We start from the raw sequence: 26,690 nt of genomic DNA, 5'->3' as shown, positions 1-26,690 counted from the left end.
CCCTCTCTGCCCTCTATCCCCCTTCTCCTCCGGTCCCAGCACCTGTCCCCTCTCTGCCCCTCTATCGCCTCTCCCCCGGTCCCAGCACATGGCACCCGCCGCCGGGCTCTGGCCTCCTATGTGGTGACGTACGGCCCGGGCGGAGGGAGAGGCAGGTAGACGGTGACACCAGGTCCCGCAGCTGAGGGAGTGGCGGCCGGGAGGGGGAGGGAGGGACCTGTTGCACTAAGTTTGCCAGCCAGCAGCCATATTGCAGTACAGGAGCTCCCGGGGAGAGCAGGGCACCTCGGGCACAGGCTGGCAGACAGGTGAGTGTGTATATGTGTCATGTAGCCTCGGTGTGGCGGAGGCCGGGGGCAGCCGGAAGGGGCACCCTCCTCCTTCCCATACACCGAGCTGGTAGGTGAGGCACCTGTCACCCTGTGGTGGCCTCACTACACTGCCCGGATCCGCCAGGTGTGACCAGCTGCCAGACGTGCTGCGGTAATTGAGGGGCCACCATCTCCCCTGTGTGCATGGGACATATCGGGCTGAAGCCGCAGTACACGGTGTGGAGCGGGGAAGTGGCAGAACAAGTTATATAAGTGTATGAGGCGGCCGGGAAGGTAGAGGTGCGAGGCGGCCGGGCAGGTAGAGGTGTGAGGCGGCCGGGCAGGTAGAGGTGTGAGGCGGCCGGGCAGGTAGAGGTGTGAGGCGGCCGGGCAGGTAGAGGTGTGAGGCGGCCGGGCAGGTAGAGGTGTGAGGCGGCCGGGCAGGTAGAGGGAGGTGGGTCAGGAGCCTCCATGGCTGCAGCTCGTCCGGCCACACCGTGAACTCTCCTCACAGGAGGAGGGGGCTGACCTCTGAGGGGAGGATGAGGAGCTGGGCTCTTATATAGTGAAGCACATAGTCAGCATGGTGAATACCCCACCATAGACCTGGAGTGCCCTTTCATATGGGGAGACAGCCACCACCTGGACTGTCTGCTTTACTTATCATGGAGTTTATTCAGTGCCAGCCAAGGGGCAAGATGGCACCAACCTGAGCTGGGGCCCTGTACCACCACATGTGCCAGGGACTTCCCATATAGTGTTTACCCCTTTACATGAAGATCCCAGTAAGTCTGCTGTATGGGTATATAGGGTATATAGGGATGGCCGTCTGGGTGTGGTATATGTGACCTTTAAGGGGTTGTAATTGGACTTTCTGCCGCTGGGTGAGGCCGGCTCCTTCACTCCGACTTAGAACTGCTTGTTTTCCTTATGATTCATAGACCTGAGCACACAACCTTATATTAGCTGCTTCCCATAATACTCCCTCATCCTGCCCTCCACTCTGTTCGGCTCACACTTTCTCATTGGAGTTTCCCTTTATTCTGCTTTCAGGAGATCTAGAATTTTTTCTTACTTCAGTAAAAGACTTTGAGAAAGAAGCAACCATGCCAAAACCGGTAAGTCCGCCTGACGTCACCGAATGCCTTATGTCTACTCTTATTCTTAATAATAAATAATAAGATACAGTAAGATACAATAAAATATCAGGATGTGATATGTGAGCAATGGGTTATCAATAGATGAATATTTTATGCATTGGATAAGTAAAGTTTTAAAGAATGCCGACTCGCTTTGCTTTCAGAGTTTGTGGGATGTTTATATCTCCTTCATGAGGTTGTACATCTTCCTGCATAGCTGACGGTAGACTACCTGGCCTCCTCTAACAGACCTATGCAGTTAGTATCTCCATTGGGACTCTATATATATATATATATATATATATATATATATATATATATATAGCTGTACATCTTCCTGCATAGCTGGCGGTAGACTTCCTGGCTTCCTCTAGACAGATCCATGCAGTTAGTTAGTTTTTCCATTGGTTGCCCATCTTCCTGCATACTTGCGCATTACCTGGCCTCCTCTAGACAAATCCATGTGGTTAGTTAGTACCTCCATTGGGAATATGGGGTTGCTGTAGAAATATACAAAGTATCAAACGTAACATGCTGACTTGTCTAAAGGAGGCCAAGTAGTTTACCATACACCCTGTGCAATATTTTGACAGAAATTGATATCCCCTTAAGGGTCTGTTCACACATGCAGACTTGCTGCGTATTTATCGCTGTGAGTTTCTCGCACATAAATTCACAGCGATACTGATTGCTATCAAGTTAATGTATGTGTATTCTCGCTGCGTGTTTGGTGCGATTTTTACATGCGAGTTTTGATTTTCACATGATTTTTACAGGCAAGTTCAACACCACAAAAACGCTGCTACTTTCATGCGAGTTTGATGCGAGTTCTGTGCGAGTTTTACGCAGCGAGTCTATACGTGTAAACAGACCCCTAGGGTGCCTTCACACCTACCGACTCACAGCGTTAATAACACTGCGAGTCGGCTAGGTCCTGGCAGATCACTGTCTGAACGACCGCTGCGTGTATGTAAATCTGCCGGCCACTTAACCCCTTCTGATGCCAGCCGGCCGCCTCCCGCTCCACTCTGTATACATTACCTCCTCGCTCCACGGGGTCCCGGCGTCCTGCTCTCGCGCTCGGCCAATCAGTGTGTTGCCCTGCCGCAGCCACTGATTGGCCGGGTGGGAGAGCAGGATGCCGGGACCCCGTGGAGCGAGGACAGGTAATGTATACAGAGCGGAGCGGGAGGCGGCCGGCATCAGAAGGGGTTAAGCGGCTGACAGAATTACATACACGCAGCGGTCGTTCATACCACTGCGTGTATGTACTGACAGTGATCTGCCAGGACCTAGCCGACTCGCAGCGTTATTAACACTGCGAGTCAGTAGGTGTGAAGGCACCCTTAAGGATTATTGAAAATGTTATCCTTACAAAAATATTATTTCTTAAAATTGCCCAAAAAGTTATGTAATTTTTTTTTACAAAAATGTTAATTTACCTAAAATATAAAATAATCATTGTTATAGACATATGTTGGTCACTATGGTCTACAAATATCCGATCATGTCTCTACCTGTGTATCTGATGTCTGTGCTTGTTCAGTTACACAGAATACTTTATGGTCTTGATTGAACAGGTTTTCATTCATTCAAATATTGCTGACTGTATTGGAAGTAGAGGCCATAATGTTTAATGGGAACCCAATGGACCCATAATCTGTGGGGTCAGTTGGGCGTTGTTGCGATCCGGCAATAGCATTATGTTTTGTTTTCTGTTTCTTTGATGGATACCAGAAATGAGAATGCATGAACAGAGCCTAAAGTTAAAGGGGTATTCTGCTCAAAACTCAGTTTTAATATGTTGCTGCCCATTGGGATAACATAACAAGCAGCGTATTGTTACATTTTCACATACGGGTCTCCGGTGTCCCACCCGAGAAGATCCAGATCGGATTCAGCTTGGGGGTGACAGTCATCTAAAGGCTATGCTCAGACAACGTTTTTTCAGCTCCGTTTAAAATGACATCCATCATTTTGAGTCTAAAATAACGGACGTCATTTAGCTGCCTGGCCTCCCCTTAGTGCAATGACAGCTGTTGGTACATTATTCTAGTTTGGGGTTACTAATTGGCCTTTGGGTGTGGCTTAATTGAAAGTCCATTGAATTTAATAGTAAAAACGGTGACAAAAAACATGTGTGTTAACAACTAGTAAAAAAAGTCCGAAAATAAACGTTATTATGATGTCCGCTGCAATAACGTCTGTTATCCAATACATTGTGTACATTGGACGTCCGTCTTTCTATTGACTTCAAAAAAATTCCCCCTCCCTGTGTGATAAGTCCTCGGCTGAGCAGGTCATCCTCTCCCACCCCTGCTCTCACTGTTATGTGGGTGGGGATGGTATACTAAGGTTTACACATATGGTTACTTCTGCCATTGTTTCTATATATATAACATGTTGATACCCTAAAAAATTGGAATTATTAAAATTTATGTTTATCTAGTCATTGAGTTTGTTGGGAATGATCATCTTTGTAGACATATGGAGTAATAGAGAAGTGAAGGTGACGTCCAATGGGCTGAGCCTGTCTGAGACGCTAACCTCACTTCCTCATTCTCTAGTGTCATTGACTGATTAGGAGCCATTTCCAGTACAGAGGAACACATCTATGTACTAAGCATGACAGTAAACGAAGCTTTCCTCTAGAGGAGGGATCCCCACCTTTGGCCCTTAAGCTTTTGCAAAACTACAATTCCCATTATGCCGGGCAATCCAAAAGCTTTAGCTGTCCAGGCACCATGGGAATTGTAGTTTTGCACCAGCTGGAGGGCCAAAGGTTTCCCATCCCTACTCTACTTATACATACAACCAGTGGATTTTTATGTGCCCATCCAAGCCCTTTGTTTAATAATTTAATACATACTTGGCATCAATATTACCTATGTTGTTTTAATATCATTTGCCTTGGAGTAAAATAGATGTTTTTCGTCTCAATATATTTGTGTTCTTATATAAATCCTTGTTAAAAATAAGTGAAGTGACACCTTTGACCCCATACATTTTAGATATTTGGCCCATGTGACTAAAATCAGTGGGTTTGGCTAGGTTTTTATCCGCTTTCATCAAATACTTCAGTGTTCTTTTGGATAGACATAAAATTTGTTTATGCAAAAATGTATTGCCCGTCCCCAAAAAATGGAACCAAAACAGAATGCACATATCCTTTTTTATTTTTTACAATATAGTCAATGGGTTCACACTCGGATCCATTTTTAAATAGTTACTTTTAAAATACAGAAAATCTTGATTCTTTTTCTTATAATGGAGGTCAATAAAAAAAACGGATCCAAACAGAAACACACAATTGCATTCGTTTTTGCATTGTTTTTTTCTCTCCTATAAAACGGATATGTTAAACAGACTGCAAAAGTGCAGTGTGTTTTTTTCACTTAATTCATTTAATATGGACTAATCTGTTCATGAATGAGACAAACGCAGATGTGAATAATGAATGTATGTGGCCACCTTCAAGGGGTAATTCACCTCATAATTTTTTCATTCAAACAACTGGTCCCAGCAAGTACCAGAAATTTGTAGTTTACTTCTATACAAAAAAAACCTTCCAGTACTTATGAGCTACTGTATGTCCCTGAGGAAGTGGTGTATTCTTTCCAGTCTAACACAATGCTCTCTTCTGCCACCTCTGTCCATGTCAGGAACTGTCCAGAGCAGGAGCAAATCCCCATAGAAAACCGCTACTGCTCTCCAGACCGAAAAGAATACCACTTCCTGCAGGACATACAGCAGCTGATTTTAAAAGAAAAGTTTATTTAGTGAACTACTCCCTTAAACCTTCAAGAGGGAAGGAAACCTGATCATCTTCAGTCATTTTTATTCATTACAAACATCCTGTGAAATAACTCGGTTTAGTTTTTATTCTTTTTCTTTTAATCCCATTTGTATGCGCTCATATTGTTTCTTTAGCGAACATCATCACAGACAATAAGCGGTGAGATATAACTCATTTCCTCAACAATAGAGCTAACCGGTGGCCTGAATGTTATCAGGGTTTGCGAGCTCACACAATGCGTCTGTCATCAAAATAAGAGTAACGACTGCATGCTGACCAATGGAGAATGCCTTGTTTGTTTTTGTAACTAAAGGCTTTTAGACAATGACACCGTCCTGCAATTACATCTGGTCACAGGACTTAGCAATAAAAAGTCATGTTCTAGTGCTGGCTCTGAATCCAGTTACAGCAGAGGACGGTGTGCCAAATGGCCCATTGTCCGAGGCTCTGCCTCTGTGAGAAAGTAATACTTAACCATTACCAGGTCCCGAGCAAGACCAACTATCCATATGTATCCATATACGATACAGGGATAATCAAGTGATTTTCTTATATAAATAGTTATCCATATTGATAAAAATAACACCACATCTGAACAAATTTTGGTTGTTCTTTTTGGTTCTGTTAGGTTTATTGCCAGAATAGAATAATAGAAAATAGCAAGAAAAGCAAAAATCACAGCACTTAAAGGAGTATTCCGCTCAAAACTTAACAGACGGTACAGCGCCTCGGCCAGTGATTGGCTAAGCGGGCAGTCAGTGCCAGATGAGTCCGTCTTTGAAGGGGTATTTTTTCCAGTCTGACACAGTGCTCTCTGCTGCCACCTCTGTCTATGTCAGGAACTGTCCATCAGCAGCAATTACCAATAGAAAACCTCTCCTGCTGTGGACAGTTCCTGACATAGACAGAGGTGGCAGCAGAGAGCACTGTGTCAGAGTGGAAAGAATACACCACTTCCTGCACGACGTACAGCAGCTAATAAAGACATGATATTTATAAATAGAAGGGATTTACAAATCTGCATAACTTTCTGGTACCAGTTGATTTAAAAAAATAAAAATAAATCACTGGAGTCCCCTGATTGTTTACATATAGTGAATCTGTGGGATAGACTAAGTTCCTTTTTGTGTTTTTAGATCCCATGTAAATAGCGTATAAAAGCAGTCATTACTTATTTCATATATCATGAGATGCTCAGTGTTATTATAGCAGCAGAGAAGTAAGCTTTATACAACACAATGTAGTGGTGAAGACCACAATATACTTTATTGTCTTTATGTAGAAAACCTGGGTTTGTTATTGTTGTCAGGTTTTCCAGTTACATCCTAGCAGAAGAGCTTATAGCCAATAAAGGGATCCATGTTTTGATCTTAGGGCAGACAGCTGTTAATAGGATTAGGTTGCTAGGGGCTTGACAGGATACAGTCAAAAGCTGTTCTGTGTCTGAGTGGTGTTTTAATACTGTTGTGTAGTTTCTGATCAGCAGTATACTGTGCAATATGTACAATTCTAATAAATGGCCTTAAAGATTATATTCTAAAGGACCCTATTACACTACCCAATCTGCAGGAGCAAGTGAGTGCCTACCTGTCAGGTTAGCGCTCGCTTGCTCCTCATTTACTGTTGGCGCTATTACACAGATAAGAGCTGGGAGGCCATGGGGAGCTTTGGGAGGGGCTCCCTGGATGATCTTTAGATTGTCCGGGAACCCATAGGAGATAGGGACGGTCTGCTGCCACCTCTCCTATTACACAGAGCGACAGCCAGCAGACTGTGACAATGGGAATCAAGATTTTTGTTCCTGTTGTAAACCAGTGATTAGCCGACATTGTGCATGTCAGCTGATCGTTGTTTTACAACATGAGTTATTACACGAAGCGATGCAATAGCGATGCACTGTCCGTGCAGCCCTTGCCTTAAAAATGTATACATACCTCTCCACGGTTCCTGATATTCTTCTGCTCTCTACTCACTTCCTGGAGCCGCTGCTGTAGCTTTAGAGCAGGTCTCTGAGCTGACAGGCTGCTGAGCCAGAAAGGCCGCTCAACCAGTTAGTGATTGGCTGAGCAGCCTGTCAGTTACTAGACCCACTCTGAAGCTACAGTGGCGGCTCTGGGAATCGAGCAGAGGGCAGAAGAATACCATAGATAATGGAGAGGTATGTATACAGTTATTTTTTTTTTTTTAAACAATCGTCAGTATATAGAGATGTGTGATCGTTGGTCAACAATTTTAGGTCAGCACCAAAAGACTTGATCAGTAGATGATTGTTGTCATTTGTTAATCATTGTCTCTATTACATGGAGCAATAATTGGCCAGATTATCACTCCATGTAATAGGGCCCTTAGCATAGAAGCTGTATTTTGTTATCCTTTCTCTTTTTCACATGTTGCATTCATACTATAGATTTACACCAGGTTCTGTAGTTCTGTGCCAGCTCTAAGCGGGTGCAGATTTCAGTGAGGGCACACCAGCTGCTCACATGCTTGAAATTTTGTAGAGGTTTGAGCCTTTATATAAATACAGCTTGCCCGTGTGCTGGCGAGAGATTGCGTAAGACCGGTGTGAGATGAAAGTCTGGGTGAACAGCATAAATGTGAACATAAATTGCTTTTAATTTTTCACATCGCAATTTTTTTTTTGCCAGTTTCGCAGCATATTTTATGAAAAAACTAAGTCTACCATTGCAAAGTACAGTTGGTGTTGCAAAAAATAAGGAATCATGTTATAATTTTTTGGGGCCAATATTTGATAAAACTAGACCTGTATGGTGTGATTGGCCATTTTTTTTCTACATATATGCTCGATCTGCTAGTTTAATCTATTAGGTATGTTAAAATCCAACACACCTGACCCATTTTTATGGCTCACATCACACTTGGCAAAATTGTTCTAGACGTTTAATTCATATTAATGAAGTTGTTTTGGCAGCAAGAAGATAGAATTCTCTATAGAATTCTCCATTCAGATGAAATCCTCAGTTGCTGGAAGTTTTGCAAGAAATTTGCCAGGCGTGAATTTATCGTAACAGTAACCAAAACAGTGATGACACATGGTGTGCTGTCATTGAGTGCCCATAAATACCTTACATAACTCGTCTTATCACTGGTCCTGTAGTAATAGACTGGATTCCATGGCACACAGCTTGTTACCTAGCAGCAAATCACTTGCTGATTCATTAACTTATAGATAAACAGAAAGTGACTCCACGTATAGATTATTCTTGGTGCATGATTCAGTGGGAGTATCAGGATGTGTACAACTATTTGTATTGTACTGCATTGATCACACACCTTAGGTACACAGGAACCAGGTTATCAAAGAATGAAGGGCCAATGTTCAGCGAATGCCAATGTTAAAAGCTTTTTTCAGTGAATGCCAACATATATATATATATATATATATATATATATATATATATATATATATAGAAAACAAGCATACATGGTGGCCACCAAGAAACATTGTATGATCGTAAAGGTCAGCAGAGGGGATTTATCAAGACCGGCGTACCAGTATGCCAGTATAGGGCTGCTTCACATGCAGTTTTTTAGTGGGGTTTTTTTGGCTTCCAAAAAAAAAAAAGCTAGAGAAACTGCCAAATATGATCTTGGTGTTTTTTTGCCTGGGGAAAAAAAAATGCTAATACATAAGCGGCATTTTAGAAAAACTGCCAAAGAGCCTCAAAAATGGCAGACAGGAGAGAAAACTGCCACACAATAAAATGCCAAGTATGTATTGCATCTTATAAACTGCCATTGACATCCAGCTAACATCTGGGCGCTGGCATTTTTCTAAAAAAAAACTTCATGTTGTTTTCTTTGTGGTTTTTGTGAAAATTAAATGAAGCCCCACCCCCATCACCCTGCTAGATTTATGCTGCATTTACACGAAGCGATAATTTGCTCAATCGATCGTTTAACGATTTTGAAGCAACAATTTGGTTTTTATAACGATCAGCGTTTAGACGAACGAATCGTTAAAAAAATCGTAAGAAAATTCGCAAGAAAAATCGTTATTGCGATCGTTTTTAAGATCGCTTAAGCCCATCTTTTACATAGGGTGAATCTTTGAAAGACTGTTCACGCAAAGCGATCTGCGAATTTTTAGCGAACGACAAACGACAATTTGAGAACATGTTGAAAGATCAAAATGAATGATTTTTCGCTCGTTGATTGATCGTTTGCTGTGTTTACACAGAACGATTATCGCTCAAATGTGATCGTTATTGCAAATATTCAAACGATTATCGTTCCGTGTAAACACAGCATTACTAATTGGTGCATGCCTCTTAGTAAATCCATCAGATGAGTGGGGCGTACGTTGGGGAAAAAGGCACCGATTTTTGCACAAACTGGTACACCACCAAGAAAATGTGTACCTACGGAATGGAGGGTGCACTCAAAGTAATAAAAATATAGAAATGTTTGTTTCGTAATTCACAGAAAAATAAACACATAAAATCATTTAAAAGTGACAAAGCACACATAGGGAGAGGTCGAGTCCTCAACCAATCAAAGAGCCCCCATCCCCCTTTCCTTGTAAATCACATGGATGACTATGGAAAATACTTGGTGTAAAGTGAAACTGGCTCAGTTGCCCCTACAACCAATCAGATTACAACTTTCATTTCCCAAAGAGTCTGTGTGGAATGAAAGGTGGAATCTGATTGGTTGCTAGGGGCAACTGAGCCAGTTTCACCTTACACCATGTTTGATAAATCTCCCCCAAGGTGCGTAAATAATAAATCCTCCCGTTATATTTACATTTTTTACAATTTATTAGACTTTGTCCCTGACCTAACAACAAACCCATGAAACAATAAACCATGGGGGAGATTTATCAAAGGGTGTAAAATTTAGACTGGTGCCAACTGTCCACAGCAACCAATCACAGCTCCTTTTTCCTTTAACCAGAGCTGAAAGCTGAGCTGTGATTGGTTGCTGTGGACAGTTTGCACCAGTCTAAATTTTACACCCTTTGATAAATCTCCCCCCATAAGTATATTGGTCCATAGTGCCTATAGGAAAAGTGCCACACAGGACCTGTTTCTATATAGTCTATAGCTCCTCATTAGCTGCCATGTACCTGTCCTTGTTACCATATAGGACATCCAGCCTGTGTAGTTTGCATCTACCTAGTAGAGGACAGGATAGAAGATTTGGAGAATGGGACTAAATAAATGTATTTTTTCATTTACATACATGAAGATTCCAAAGAGATACATGTATGATGTTACACAAAAAATATTGGTCCAATAAAGGTGGTTTATGGGAAGGATAGTCCTGTAAAACCCTGTTGGATTCCCTCTTCAAAGGAATGATTTCACTTATGGTGTCAGGTTTAATTTCCTAGTTAATGTAATGTGTAGTTATTGAAGCTGTTAGTACCTGCCTGATGCTTTTTGTCTTTTGTACAGAATTGCTTCCCTGTCCATGTTACTTCATGAATCACACTACTGTCATCCTTCTCTAGTGTCTAATGTGTAACTTGTTACGTCCTGTAGTAAAAGCTAATATGTACTATAGTAAGCTGCATACGTATGTCCCAGCACTATTACATAGTATATGGGGGCAGTATAAGTAACATTGCTCAGAGACAGAAGGTCAGGACACAGGACAGGAACTAGGATGCATGGCGCTGCCAGGAAATCATGCATCTTTTTTTTCTCCTGAAAGTCTACTGGTGTCAGAAAGTTGTATAGATCTGTAATTTATTTCTATTTACAAATCTCCAGTATTAAAGTACTTATTATCTGCTGTATGTGATTCAGTCAGACACAGTGCTCTCTGCTGCCACCTTTCTCCCTGTCATGTACTTGTCCTGAGCAGGAGAGGTTTTCTATGGGTATTTGCTACTGCTCTGGACAGTTCCTGTCACGGACAGAGGTGGCAGCAGAGAGAAGTGTGTCAGACTGGAAAGAATACACCACTTCCTGCAGGACATACAGCAGCTGATAAGTACTTGAAGACTTGAGATTTTTAAATTAAGTAAAGTAAATTACAAATCTGTATAAATTTCTGACAGCAGTTCATCTGAATAAAAACAAAAACTTTTTTTGATCAAATACCCCTTTAATATGTGAAAAAAACACATTAAGGGTAGGTTCACACATACCGGAATCGCAGCGGATTTCACCCTGCTAACCCCAGCACTGTACGTTTGTATGGGTTTACATACTCTCAGCGGATATTTCATTCTGCTGCAAGTATGTAAACCCATACAAACTGAAAGTACTGAGAATCGTGTAAAATCCGCTGCGATTCTGGTATGTGTGAACCTACCCTGAGGGTAGATTCAAATGTACAATATCACAGCGGATTTCACTCTGCGAGTTCCACAGCAAAATACGCTGTGATACTAAGTCTCTGCATTCTCGTACTGGATTTTTAATGTAGCGGCTGCCTACTTAACCCATTAGCTGCCCGGCTTTAAACAAGCTAATACATGACCTCCTTGGGTCCCCGTCTGGGCCGGAGAAGCAGGCAGGAGCGCAGGCAGTTAAAAACCCAGCAGCTGATGGGTTTAAGTAGACAGTGGCTACATTCTCGCAGCGGAATGAAAATCAGCTGCAAGTATGCAGAGCGATAAACCATGAGGGTACAGAGATACTGTTAGTGCGAAATGAGGAAAAATGGGATCCAGTGGTGCTAGGTGGACAGTCCAAAATGATTGTGATCTACCCTTGATCTATGAGTAAGCGATTTTTAAATTTTTGTTTTTTGCGATCTGGTGACAGAAAAAATGGAAATGATGGTGCAGGTGTGAACAGAGCCTTAGCAACCTTTGTCCAGCTTGCAGGTTGCTTCAATGGAAATGATTAGTGAGATATGCAAATATCACTAGCAGCTAATCTGTGCTTCATTATTCTGGTAATGTGAACAGCTTCTGTAGAAACTTAATTTCACCTGGAAGAGGATAGTGTAAAGTTAGGGCCTTCTAATGTAATGCAAGAATAGAAAAGTACAGGTATATAACCACTCTTACAGGTTACTGACAACATTGCATGCATAGGGCTTCTGTGCAAAATGCAACTTTCTAAATAGACTAATGCTGCTTTTACACGGAACAATAATTCACCCAATCGTACGATTACTGATGTCGGAGTACCGATTTTTTTTTCATAACGATCAGCGTTTAGACGGTACGATATATCATACGGAAATTTGTTTTGCGATCGCTTTGCAATCGCTTAAAGCCTATCTCATGCATTGGTTAAATGGGCGAACGACTGTTCACACGGAACGATCTGCGAATTTTTTGGGAACGATCAACGATGATTTGAAAACCTGTTGAAAGATTAAAATGAACGATTTCTCGCTCGTCGTTTGATCGTTCGCTGCGTTTACATGCACAATTGCCGTTCGAATTCGATCGTTATTGTGCGAATTCGCACGATAATCGTTCCGTGTAAATGCAGCATAAGCTACATCGATCATATAGGCTTTCTGCTCACTTAGGCTGGGTTTCAATATTTGCATTTGAGGGTACAAACACACAGGACGTATACGCAGCGAGTTTCTCGCTGCGTATATGCAATGAAACTCGCTGCGTATCCCGTCCCTGTGTAGTCAATGGCAGGCAAAATCGCAGCAGAGATGAACATTGGGCGGCTGTGGGGACGATCAGGGCTGCCAGGGCTGCAGGATGTGTTAAGGAGGCTGCGGGCTGCGGCTGGCTGGAGCATATACTTTACCTGGTCCCCGCTCCGGCTTGCTGAAGACACCGGGAACCACTGGAGCCGGGATCAGCTAAAGTATACGCTCCAGCGGCCGGGGGGTTAAAAGGGCGGGCTGCAGACAAACTCCTGCCATTGCCTGCCATTGACTACACAGGGACGGGATACGCAGCGAGTTTCACTGCGTATACGCAGCGAAAAACTCGCTGCGTATACGTCCTGTGTGTTTGTACCCCGAAACACATTCTGAACATGTCTGCAATCATGCCCCATTTCTTTCTTTTTAATAGCCCCATGATTATGTTGATAATCCTGGCGTTTCAACTGGGAAAGGAATTGTCTTGGACAGGTTCCTAACGCAAATGTAATAACACAGCATTAGGCCCCCTTCACACATCAGTAACATTTACCCGGATTTCTCGTCACAATCCAGGTAAATTTCTGAATACTATTGGGCATGGATACCCTTCAAGTTTTTACCAGCAGGTGAGTATGATTTTTATTTTTTTACTCGTTCGTTATTACAGCCAGGAAACACTGATGGTATCCTGAAGCCTCCTGATCAGTATTTCCTGACTGTAAAAACTGCCATGGATGTGTGAAGGGCGCCTAATAGTTAAAAACATCCTGTGTACATAATAGAGAGTAAAAAGAGCTCACACAGCAAGCTGCAGAAGAGAAACTTTTTTTATCATAATAATTAGGCCCCATTAACACCGTAGTGCTGTCAGCAACCTGTCCACACTGGCACGGACCCCTTCAATCACTATAGGGGATTCGAAGAAAGAAAAGGAACAGAGGGCGCCTTCTGGTGCAATATCACTACAGCAGGATACAGATAATACTATAAATTAAGGGAATGTAGGTGCAAATGCACTCACCTTTTCGTGTTGTGCTAATTATAGGCACAACACTATTGAGCACTAAGGGCCCTTTTACACAGAAAGATTATCTGACAGATTATCTGCCAAAGATTTGAAGCCAAAGCCAGGACTGGATTTGAAAAGAGGAGAAATCTCAGGCTTTCATGTATGACCTGATCTCTGTTTATAGTCTGTTCCTGTTTTTGGCTTCAAATCTTTGGCAGATAATCTGTCAGATAATCTTTCTGTGTAAAAGGGCCCTTAGTGTGTACATCGCAGCCGGTATCTTTGGGAGTTTCCCAGCCAACAGGTCGTTTAGCGGGTAGAATCAAATAGAAAGCTGAGGATTGTCATGAGATCGACAAAAACCTCCAAAGTACTCCCTTCCAGGAAAATGGCGCAGATGTGCGAAAGGTTTTCCAATATGATATCCACTGGTGTATTAGTAAACATCTACGATTTATTTCGGCAACGCGTTTCGGCTTGTATAACAACGGACAAGCCTTTCTCAAGCCATATGAACTGTTCACAGACAAACCAATATATATATACATACACATGTGCAACCCCACATCATGGCCTCCAAATATTTCCGGGTACGAACTCATCACTAGCCAGCCCAAAATTAAAAGAAAGCTAAATATTCCAATTCAAAATAAAATTAAAACCATATTGCCTTACTATACTCCTTGGTGCGCCATTCCTCGTGTCGCTCCCTTCCGGAGGTCTTCGGAGCTTCACAAAGGAAATGACGTCAAAAGGGTTTACGGTGGTGGCGTATCTATTAGAGTAAGAGCTATGATTAAAGCTGTGTAAGCCGCATTTAGTGTACAAGTCTGCACTCTTACATCTATGTGAAGGATGTAATTCAAAAAGAGATTTTGCATTATCTACGTTGCGCTTGCGCATATCAAATCTGTGTAGAACTACATGGCTCATAAGAGCCTATTAACTCCACAAATGCTGGTGATTATTCCATTGTTTGGATGAAAAGGTTTAATGCTCCTAAACAATTTAAGATATAAAAGGCAAACAGCTTATCCTTCTATTCTAATGTATTCAGATATGTTCAATAACTTCATTTAATTTATTAGGTATTAGACTTTGCATTTTATATATCCAAAATGATTCCCGTCTATTTAAACGTGCATATCTGTCCACAACATTAGGCAGAATATGTTCAATAGGAAGAATAGTAATATTATTAAAATCACTATTATGTTCATATAAAAGGTGTCTTGATACACTATATTTTTCAAACTTCCTGTTTGTATTGCATCTATGATTATTCATACGGAGGTGCAATGGCTGTGTGGTCCGCCCAATGTATTGGAGGCCACATGTACAGTTGAGCAAATAAATTACAAAAGACATAGTGCAAACAAAATATAACAAAATTTTATTTTCTCAAATGTTGAAACTAATTACGTTTTAGTCTTAGGCTACGTGCACACGGAGCAAAAGTGGCGGAATTCCGCGGCCAGGAATGCCGTTACGAATCCCCTATAGTAAGCTGAGGATTGTCATGGGACCGACAAAAACCTCCAAAGTACTCCCTTCCAGGAAAATGGCACAGATGTGCGAAAGGTTTTCCAATATATGATATCCACTGGTGTATTAGTAAACATCTATGATTTATTTCGGCAATGCGTTTCGGCTTGTAAAACAACGGACAAGCCTTTCTCAAGCCATATGAACTGTTCACAGACAAACCAATATATATACTGTATATACATAATATTTTGTTTGGCTTCTAGACACCAATCTAATAAAGTAAACTAAAAATAACTACAAGAGACTTTCAGTTTAAGGCCATGTTCCTACTATGATCATGAATATTATTTGCAGCCAACTTTTCCTGCTATGGTCCCATGGTGGGAGCATAGCCTAAAGCACACCAGTCACCTGAATATGAAAGGCGGGATATTTTAGAGCAGGGGTCACAAAAGTTGGCGGCTGCATTCCTTTCAAATTCACATTTATACAGAAATATTGCTAATTATTGTTTTGCCCCATATAGTAACAATGCACCCTGTACCTCCTTTCATTGATAAAGCCCCCCTGTGCCCCCCTCAGTAATAATGCATTTTGTGCCCCATATAATAATGTCCCCATGGTCCCATATAGTGCTATTGCCGCCTGTGCCTCCATTCCGTATTAGGGCCCTCTGTTCCTGATAAAAAAAAAAGAGAAAGCTAATATTCACCTAGTCCTGGCTCCAAGGAGCGCCCCTCTCTCTCTTCCTCCAGGCCTGTAGCCTATGAACCACAGGGATAGGATCCCGGGCAGGCCCAGTCACATTATATGTTCTTATTGCATGTCCGACTTTGCAACATTTTCATCTTGCTTTCTGTGGGTATTGTATCCTTATATACACTTATAGAGGTTACTGATTGTGAACGTCTTTTTCTTCCTTGGTGCTCGTATGCACGCTATGGATTTTATTCAGTTCTTTTGGGATCTTCCTGACTGCTGCTGGGAGTGTACACAGTGATTCATAAAGGTAGACGTTAACTTTCTGTCACCTCCCTGCCACTTTTCAGCAATTTTTTTCTGCTGTTTTTGTTCAATGTCTTTTCACCATATCATAATCTGTCTGCCCTTGAATGTCGCCATTGTCTAAAGGACTTTAATTGCGTCACAATAAGAGGAGGGGTGTAAGACATTCCTCCAGTTAGAGAGGTGAAGTCCAGCTCCTGAACTTCCTTAAACATTGACATTTATTTATATAATCTCTTTTTCGACCTACACCTGATCTACGTCTCGCCTTACTCCTAGTACACAATGCTGCAGAAATCCTAGCACTCCCTCTAAAGTAATTTCACACATCCAGACTTCCATTCCCATTAAGGCCATGTTCACACAATAATGTTTATTGTTAAGCATACTTTGGTGGCCATCGTTGCAATGATGGCCGTTTATTCTTTCCTCAGGTTCATGTTTAATGCTGGCCACTTTTAACACCCTTTCGGGCTTGGCTATTCAAAAGTTACATTGAATTTAGGTTATAAAAAGATTGAATGACGGGCAGAAAATAAATCAATGAACAACTAAAAATAACAGCCGCTGTTTAAAAAAAAAAAAAAATTAATTTGACGGCCGCTGCGGACAATGGACACTATACACTGTGAATTGGCAGCCGTTGTTTGCACTTTAATGGGAATCGTAGAAGATTGAAAACAATGGGCGTTTTTTTATATAAAGTAGATGGATATTATTTGAGCAAAAGTGTGTGAACATAGTCTAAGGTTATTAGGAGATTATCGTTCAGATTATCGTTAAATCGTTCAAATCTAAATGATAATCGTTTGGTTGAAATGCAGCTAACGATTAACGACCGAACGAGAAATCGTTGATCGCTTTATAATAGCCCTATTTCATGGAACGATTATCGTTCATAGACTCGCTCCAACGACCGCTCGTTAACGAGCACTTAACAATTTTTTTAAGCGAACGATAACACATAATACGTGTGGGAACGTGAACGATATCTGTAGTGTAACAATTTTTTTGCGGTCGTTACATCGTTACATGGTCGTTTAAAACGTGGGGAAATGTAGGTAGACATTTCAAGAATGACTGAAAGATTTTTTATTCAACGAAAAGATTAGCGAATTATTGTTGAAAGACCACTGATTTTTTTTCGACATGTAGAAAAAAAATAGTAAACGACTCGACGACGATTTTGCTGTTGTCGTTCGCTCGTTTACAGCTATTCCACAGAATGAATATCGTTAACGAGCGGTCGTTTGAACGGTTTTATGAACGATAATCGTTCGAAAAAGTTACGTGGAATAGGGCCTTAAGACCTGGACCTATTTTTATCGTTGCTCGTTCGCAAAACGTTCGCAAATCGTTCGCATTGAATAAGATGTAGTTCGGTCGTTCGCAGTAGATACGAACGCAATAGCGAAGAAATAGCGAAGAAAAAACGATCGCAAATACGATCATAAGTAACAATTATCGTTCCATGGAAATGAGTGAACTTTTCCAGGTCTTTCGCAATAACGGTCGTTTGAGATCGTTAATCGTTAACGATTATGCGAACGATAATCGTCCGGTGGAATAGGGCCCTAAATATGTTTACTATGCAGTAAAAGTAGATGTTTTACATTAACAATGAATATACTGTAGGTGAACTATGTCTTGTTTATTGAAACGTTCCTAGCGTCAAAAGTTTTTAATGGTCCCAACGTTATGTAGATACAGCTGGGAGAAGAGCATAGCTGGGTGCTTTACTCCCTGACTCTCAATCTTAGTGCTGGAGTGCACCCTTCGGCTATTATTCACACACACTATTTTTGCTCAGTATTGTGGTCAGTATTTTGCAACCAAAAAATAAAGGCTATTGTTTTGAGGTAATGGCTGTTATTTTTCCGTTAATTGACGGCCATCCACTCATTTCCAGCAGTGTGTGAAGACAGCCTTTCTGTCTTTTTAATGCACTTCTGGTTTTGGTTGCAAAATACTGAGCAAACATACTGCGTGTGAACATAGCCTAAGGGTGGTATTACACGGAACGATAATCGGCCGAATTGGCCCGATTCGGCCGATTATCGCTCCGTGTAATAAATGCAACGATCAGCCGATGACAACGATCATCGGCTGATCGTTGATATAGGTTAGAACCTATTTTCGTCGGGCGCCGACCGCGCACCGCTGCGTGTAATAGCGGTGCCTGACCGGCGACTAACGATATACATTACCCATCCACGTTCCAGGGCTGCTCCTGCCGTCCGCTTCTCCCTGCGTCCCGCGCGCGCCCTAGCGTCACAGAGGCCTGTCAGCTGATAGGCCGCTCAGCCAATCACAGGCCGCGGCGGTCCCGGCCTGTGATTGGCTGAGCGGCCTACCAACTGACAGGCTGCTGTGACGCTAGAGAGCGCGCGGGACCCCCGGGAGAAGCGGACGCAGGAGCAGCCCTGGAACGTGGATGGGTAATGTATGCCAGTTTAGCAAGGGCTGCAAGGACATCGGTAACGATGTCCTTGCAGCTCTTGTCAAACGATTATCGGGCCGTGTAATAGGTCCAGTAAACGAGCAACGATCTAGCAGATCGCTGCTCGTTTACAGGTATTATCGAGCCCTGCTCGGCCCGTGTAATACCACCCTAAGTCTGTAGAGAACTTCTCCTGCTTTGAAATGGATTGAGTGGCACTCCAGGGAGTAAAGCATGCTGCCACTCGCAGGTATATATCTAGAGATAGAGGGGATCGGGGGGTCTCAGCACTGAGACCCTAACCGATCAAGACATTTGACTTGTCAAAAGTTTTTAGACACAAGCTTTGATAAATCTCCCAACTATGGTCATTCTTTACCTGCTCAGGAGCTCCACATATATTATGCACCACATGTCAGGTAAAGCCTAGTGCTGCGTTTACACGGAGCGATAATTCGCCTGATCGTATAATTTACGATTTCGAAGTAACAATTTTTTTATAACGATCAGCGTTTAGACGGAACGATATATCGCACGGAAAAATCGTGTTGCGATCGTTTAAGTCTATCCCGCACATATGTTAAATCGGTGAACGACTGTTTACACGGAACGATCTGCGAATTTTTTGCGAACAACCAACAACGATTTGAGAACATGTTCAAAAATCAAAATAAACAATTTCTCGCTTGTCGCTTGATCATTCGCTGCGTTTACATGTACGATTATCGTTCAAATTCGCACGATAATCATTCCGTGTAAACGCAGCATAGGTCACATCACTTCTGTACAAATAATATTGTGAAGACCCGAGAGAGCAAGATCTCCAGTATCTTGCCTGTAAGAAGGGACATACAGTGTATAGAAGAGAATCCTCTGATCTGGTTAGTAAATGAGTTTATCCATTTAGTTTTAGGATCAAGAAATAATCCCACAATGGGAGAGAAAAGTTAACCCTTGGTTTGGCACCTTTGTACATGTTTTATTCAAAGGTATAGCCCAAACAGTGTGTTCAATACCTTGCACCATCTCACATCACAGGTATCATGAAGCAGCCTGATAATTCAGATTACAAGCTGTTGTCAGACGTGTAGAGAGTTGTACACACATAGAAATGTACAAAACCAAAGGCATATACTGTATTATAGGGAATAGCCTGCTTCTGTCTTATCTATGTACCTTTTCATCTTTATTGTATGTAATTGTGTCTGTCATGATAAGGACAGTGATCTTTATAGAACATGAAGTGTCAGTTTATTATTAGGCCTAGTGTGCCAAATTGAAGACTGCACCAGGATTATTTCATAGTAAAATAGAAAATTAGAAACACATCACCAAAAATTCTTTAAAAATATGTTTAATGAAAGAAGCTTAATTTGATCAGTTTACTGATGTGTAAAACTTTTGGTGGAACAACACAATGTCATATAAAGGATTCCATAGATTATCATAAATATTGATGGGAGATGGATTTTACTTTAATGTCAGCAAAGATAATATATTCCATGTCAACCTACCCCTAGGACAAGGGAGCACAACCTGCGGCCCTCTTGCTGTTGCCAAACTACAGTTTTCTCATGTGTGGACATTCTTTGGCTATCCGGGCATGATTTTAGTTTTCCCCCGGGTCGAGAGCTGCAGGTTGTGCTCCCCTGCGTTAGGATATTCATACATATTAAAGCGGTACTCCGGGCTGGGGGGTATTTTTGAGGAACGCCGGGGAAGGGGTGGAAATTGAAGCCGGAGGTCACTTACCTCCTCCGTTCCAGCTCCGGTGCCCGGATCGTGCTGGCCCGTACTCCCGTCCCGCAGCCGCTTCCTGGTCAGAGATGCCGCATGAGACGCGACGTCTCAAAGCAGTTCTGCCATTCAGCGGCCGTGGCGGGACTCCGCTACCAGGGCACTGGCGCTGGAAAGGGGGAGGTGAGTGACCTCCGGCTTCAATTTCCACCCCCTCCTCAAAAATACCCCCCTGGCTCAGAGTACCCCTTTAAAGGGATATTCAGAAATAAAAGTCAAGCCTCTATTACACGGGACTCTTTGCTCCTCATTTCCCGCTTGCTGCCGCCGCTATTACACGCGGCAGCAGCGAGGGGGTTAGTGCAGGAGGGGCGCTGGGAGGTGAGGGGGGCTGCTTGGGTGATTGCTAGATCGTCCGGGCAGCCCATAGGGGATAGCAGCAGTCTGCTGCCATTGCTCCTATTCCATGGAGCGACAACAGATCGTTCATGTCTGCTGATCGTTGCCTTCTATTCAATTATCAGCCGATATATTAGGGCCTTTAGAGTTGAAAACCTTCAGATAAATGCAGATAAAGTGATATAATTTCACATACTCACATGGCTTAGGGTACTATTACACCAGCCGATAATCGTTTAGTGTAATAGCTCATGCTGAAAGGCAATTATCAGCCGACTTTCAGCAAAAAAAAAAAAAAAAGACGATAGTGTGTAAGAAAAGTGCCGGCAGTAGACCACTGCTATCTTTTATGGGCCACCCAAACAATCTAAAGATCGCCCTTGAAGCCTCTTCCGCTGCTCCCCGTGGCCCCCCGCTCGATGCGTGTGTGTATAATAACACAGACAGCAAGCGGTGAATGAGGAGCAAGGGATTGCTGACCTGAAAGGTCGGCTCTTGCTTGCTCCTAATAATCGGGCCCTCTTATACGGCCCTTATTCTAAAATGTCACTGGAAACAACAGCTTTACGTTAATACTGGAAATGAGTTATCGACAGTTGTGTTTCCCAGCTTTATGAAGCTTTATAAAATAGTCCAGGTATTTCCTATGGCAGCATATATTCTATGAAAATAAATAGTACTTTTATTGTTCGCTTCCAGGAGCATCCACTCAGTAGATTCCCTACATTTGTTATCATACATTACTTACATCTGTACAGGTTAGACAGCAATTCTGCTTAGGGTTTATACTCACAGTAACATTGTGTTCAATGACCCTCATTTTTTTTTAAATAGAAGTGTGGGTGCTGTATGATGGCTCTATAGGACAAGTAAAAACCTGTCTGATTCATATGTGTCCTAAGCAGACCTAGGTGTCTTCCTATCAGCTCCAGTAGGCATTAGAATTAGATGATCAGTAAAGCCTACTACTAATATCCACAGGTTCTGCATATTGTAATATTCTAAATATGTGTTTGCAGCTTTAGAATTACTTGGCACATTGATATTATATATGGGCACATAATACTTGCAGCGTGCACTTGTTGTTTACTGAGGCTGCATTGCTTCTTTTGTTTAGCAGCTTCATCTGTCAGTCTGCTCAGGGCCTCTTCTCACCAGGTTTTAAAAGATTGCTTAGTGCGTAGGTGTTTTTAATCCCATCTGCTTTTTAATCCCACTTGCCTTTAGGTTTAACTATAGTCGGTATGGATGGTTTAGCCAATTACACCATAGTAACTCTTGGGAGATGACTTTTGTTTTTCAGACTCTAATAAAGATATCGAGATGTTACAATACAAAGCAGGATTATTCTCCAGCCAATTATATATTAGTATGGAAAAAGAAGGCTACTTGAGATGGACAGGGAAATGTTTCCATTTGTTTCCTACATAGTGAACATACATTTCTTTTATGCTTCCATGCTAACACTGAGTGCTTGGTCAGGACTAGTGTTGAGCAGATCTGTCAAAATGTTCAGGTTCGGGAATGTAATCTAGACTGAACGTTCAGTGTTTGATTCCACACGTCTGGAGAAGTTGGATGCCACCCTAGGGCTGCCAAGAAAACATTTACAGGACTTGTACGGCTGCATCCATCTTCTGCAAATGTGGGGAATCAAACGTAGAGCATTTAGTTTTAGATTACGTTGCCGAACGGGAACTTTTTGAGAGATCCGCTCAACACTAGTCGGGACGCCACAACTTGTGGAGTATTGGCATGCTGGTTTGATCCATGCTGTAGTCCAAAGAATAAAGTGCTTGTTTCTAACTTGTGCGCCAATACTCTGCAAAGTTGGGTGTCCTGACCAAGGACAATCTACAACCCTGTACGTCAAACAAGGGAGCGTATGTGAGGGAAGATGTGGGGGAGTGGGCATGCATTATGAGGTTTAGCATCTATTCTGTGGCACTTCAAAGTTAAAGGGGTACTTCTGTAATTTTTTTTTCTTTCAAATCAACTGGTGTCAGAAAGTTATTTAGAATTGTATGTTCTCCAAGAAATGATCTGCTACCACCTCTCTCCATGTCAGAAACTGTCCATAACAATAGCATATCCCCATAGAAAACCTCTCCTGCTCTGGACAGTTCCTGACATGTGCAGAGGTGGCAGCATTGAGCACTTTGTTAGACTGGAAGAAATATACCACTTCCTGCAGGACATACAGCAGTGAATAAGTACTGGAAGACTGGAGATTTTTAAATAGAAGTAAATTATGGTGTGTTTACACAGAGAGATTTATCTGACAGATTTTTGAAGCCAAAGCAAGGAATGGATTTGAAAATAGGAGACATTTCTGTCTTCCCTTTATGACCCGTTCTTTGCTTATAGTCTGTTCTTGGCTTTGGCTTTAAAAATCTTTTAGATAAATCTCTCTGTGTAAATGCACCCTTACAAATCTATATAACCGTGCGCGCGGACAGACAGCGGAATTCCGCGAACATTATCTGCGAATATTCCTCAGGATGAACCCATCCTTATATAACTTTGTATTACTGCATTTACACGGAGCGATAATTCGCCCAATTGATCGTTTAACGATTTTGAAGCAACAATTTGGTTTTTATAACGATCAGTGTTTAGACAAATAAATCGTTTTGTGCCAAAGCCAGAACTTTCCTGTACTTCTCTTTCCTGTTGGATCCTCTTCTGGTTTTGGCACAAAAACCATGTGTGAACCCAGCATTAAATCATTGGCAGAACGTAGAGTACAGGTGGGGTGGTAGACTGTGGGGAAGAAAACATAATATTTAATTCAAAACCTGGTTTGAATTAAATATAATGGCAGCTGGGTTTTTATTAGTGTGGAGCCTAGGAGATGTCATAGTTCAGGCCACTTCTTACTAGAAGTATGACCACCAGAGTAGCCAGATGCATAGTTATGGCTACAATCATACATTTTATTCTGTATAAAAATACTGCACAAATTATTATATTTTAATGTCCAATCTGTCCAGTTGCATGCCATCATATTGTAAACCAAAGCTCTTATTATATATTGTGGGCCGAAAATTCCTTAGTTATTTTCCACTTGGAAAGCAATCTCCACTAAAGCAAGTCAGCGACCCAATAACATTTATAAGCAGATTTAGAATTAAGTCCAAAGTAATCCCAGCAAAAATGCCAGAAGTAATGACTGGCAAGGCGATAGCTTTCTAGTTACCCTACCTGATACCTGCTGCTTACACTTCTCAGGCTGTTGCTGTGATATCTTTTATTGTAGGTATCATTGCCATTTGCACTGTATAAAGCAGGGGTGTCAAACTCAAATACACAGTGGGTCAAAATTAAAAAAATTCAACAAAGTTGCTTTGATAATATTGAAGTGCGAAAGCTGCAGACCTGGCACTGTCAGAGCAGCATGCGGTGTTCCTGGCACTGTCTGTGTGCGTCTCCCAGCGCTGTGCACTATGATAAATGACATGATAAGCTGCTATGACATGATTAAACCCCATCCCATGTAATAGCCAACCTCCCCCCCAATATTACCCCATGTAGTAGCCAACCCAACCAAAATTTACCCACATATAAGCCAGTCCTCCCAATAGTGCCTAAATAGTAGTCAGCCCCCTAAGTGTCCCATATAGTATCCAGCTCTCCCCAATAGACTCATATAGTAGCCAGCCCTCCCCATAGTCTCATATAGTAGCCAGTCCTCCTCATAGTCTCATATAGTAGCCAGCCCTCCCCATAGTCTCATATAGTAGCCAGCCCTCCCCATAGTCTCATATAGTAGCCAGCCCTCCCCATAGTCTCATATAGTAGCCAGCCCTCCCCATAGTCTCATATAGTAGCCAGCCCTCCCCAATAGTCTCTTATATAGTAGACAGCCCTCCCCCATAGTCACTTTTATAGTAGCCAGCCCTCCCCTGCAGTCTCATATAGTAGCCAGCCCTCCCTGTAGTCTCTTATATAGTAGCCAGCCATGCCCAGTAGTCTCATATATAGTAGCCAGTCCTCCTCATAATCTCTTATATAGTAGCCAGCCCTCCCCAATAGTCTCATATAGTAGCCAACCCTCCCCCATAGTCTCTTATATAGTAGCCAGCCCTCCCCAATAGACTCTTATATAGTAGCCAGCCCCTAGAACAGTTGTTAAAGGGAACCTGTCACCTGTGGACAGCCCCCCGAACCCACCCTACCCCCGGGTACAGCCCCTCTATACTTACCCCTTCCTGCCGGCCCTACTCCTGATACTGGGCCTGCCGCAAAGATACAGCCGCCCACTCATCTTCTCATGTAAGCATGGGGGGCTGTCGAGGGGTGACAGGTTGCCCCAGTAGCTTGGACTCACCCTTTTCTGCAGCCCCAGAAGGCGCGGGAGGCGCCCAGTGCAGGATGTGTGTGATGACGTCACTGCGCTGCCGGCGTCGGAACACCGCTCACATACTCCTAGCCCACAGGCTAAAAACTGCTTGTGGCCTACAAGAATATAATATGGGTGGTCTGAGTGGCTCTCCGGACCAACCATATCATAATCTAATGCAATGACGGGCTAGATGTAATTCAAACCCTGAATTGCCTGGCGGGCCAAAAGTAATAGTACCACGGGCCAGAGTTTGACATGACTGGTATAAAGGGTAAAATGTAAGTTGAAGTGCTGAGACAAGAGGAAAGTGATGCACCCTGTCTCACTTACAAGAGCGAGGAATTTTACAGGTTTAAAAAAAAAACATAAAAAAAAAAAAACACATGACCCGTTGAATGGGTGGGATAGGATGTGCTTTGACTGGTATATATCAAGAGTCTTGATATAGTGGTATATACAAAAATATGCACCATGCACCAGTTTTGGGAGTGCCCAAAAGCACATTGGCTCCAAACGTTAGCTTATAGTATAAGAAGAAAATCCTAGTACAACCAGGAGTGGTGAACGCTAGAAACGAGTCAGACTACATTCACCTGCCTGTAGTGCTGTCTGCAATTGGGAACCCACAAATACAGACAGCACTAGAGGTGTGCATCCGTAGTTGTCTGCAATGCTCGGAACTATTCAGAGATGGATAGTAATCCGTGCTGTAAAAAGAACTGACAGATTCTAGTACGGACCCGCATTTGCGGCCCAGATTACAGCCCTTAAAACAGACAGATGTGGTAATGGGTCCGTAGTCTGTCCGCAATTATGTACAGGTTGTGCGAGTGTGTGAATACAGCCTCAGGCTATGTTCACACACTCTCAAATGACAAATAACGGATGTCCAATAAAAACTTTTTTCATTTGAAGGATATTTGAACATAGCCTCAGTCTGTTTTCTTACCACATGGAGGAGCCAGTATTTTAACTTGCCTAATAAAAATATGGATTTTATGGGGTTGTGCTGAAGGATTTTTTTTTAAACACATCTTTTTTTATTGTTTTTTCAATGCTCCGGACCGCCACCACACCCTCTCTCCCGCATCTGCAGCAGCCGGTGTCCATAGGCAGGGACCCGGCGCTGCTGTTGCTTAGGCTCTGGGGGGCGCCTCACCTCACCGCGCTCCTGTCTGTCGCTGTGCCCGCCGGCGCGCGCGTGCCCGCCTCCTCGCACGCGCCGGCTGTCTCAGATTTTAAGGGGCAGTGCGCTCCTAATTGGCCTGTATGTCAATCACTCCCCTATAAGTTCCAGCCCTGCACCCTTCCAGGTGTTGGAGCCTCTACATGCTTCCCATAGCGTTTGGCCCAGCTCCCTGTTGTTCCTGATTCCTGTCCGCTACCTGGTCCCTAGTCCTTGTTCCTGATTCCTGTCCGCTACCTGGTCCCTAGTCCTTGTTCCTGATTCCTGTCCGCTACCTGGTCCCTAGTCCTTGTTCC

At 42.7% G+C, this 26,690-nt stretch overlaps 1 protein-coding gene across 2 annotated transcripts in view; it reads left to right on the top strand.

Annotated features, from left to right (window-relative positions):
* Positions 1-205: 205 nt before the first annotated feature.
* EZR (ezrin) overlaps positions 206-26,690 on the top strand; it is a 55,588-nt gene continuing 29,103 nt past the window's right edge. The window contains exons 1-2 of one of the 2 annotated variants that reach the window (XM_069975031.1): positions 206-308; positions 1,365-1,429. In XM_069975031.1, coding sequence (XP_069831132.1) covers positions 1,418-1,429 — 12 coding nt within the window. In that variant the 5' untranslated portion in view covers positions 206-308; positions 1,365-1,417. Of the gene's footprint in view, positions 309-365; positions 484-1,364; positions 1,430-26,690 lie in introns of those variants that run through there. The other variant, XM_069975032.1, reaches the window with a different exon arrangement.

Source organism: Dendropsophus ebraccatus, chromosome 6 (assembly GCF_027789765.1).
Source record: "Dendropsophus ebraccatus isolate aDenEbr1 chromosome 6, aDenEbr1.pat, whole genome shotgun sequence".
Classification (NCBI taxonomy): domain Eukaryota; kingdom Metazoa; phylum Chordata; class Amphibia; order Anura; family Hylidae; genus Dendropsophus; species Dendropsophus ebraccatus.
The sequence above is the reverse complement of the archived record's forward strand: the minus strand, read 5'-3'. Positions and strand labels throughout refer to the sequence as shown.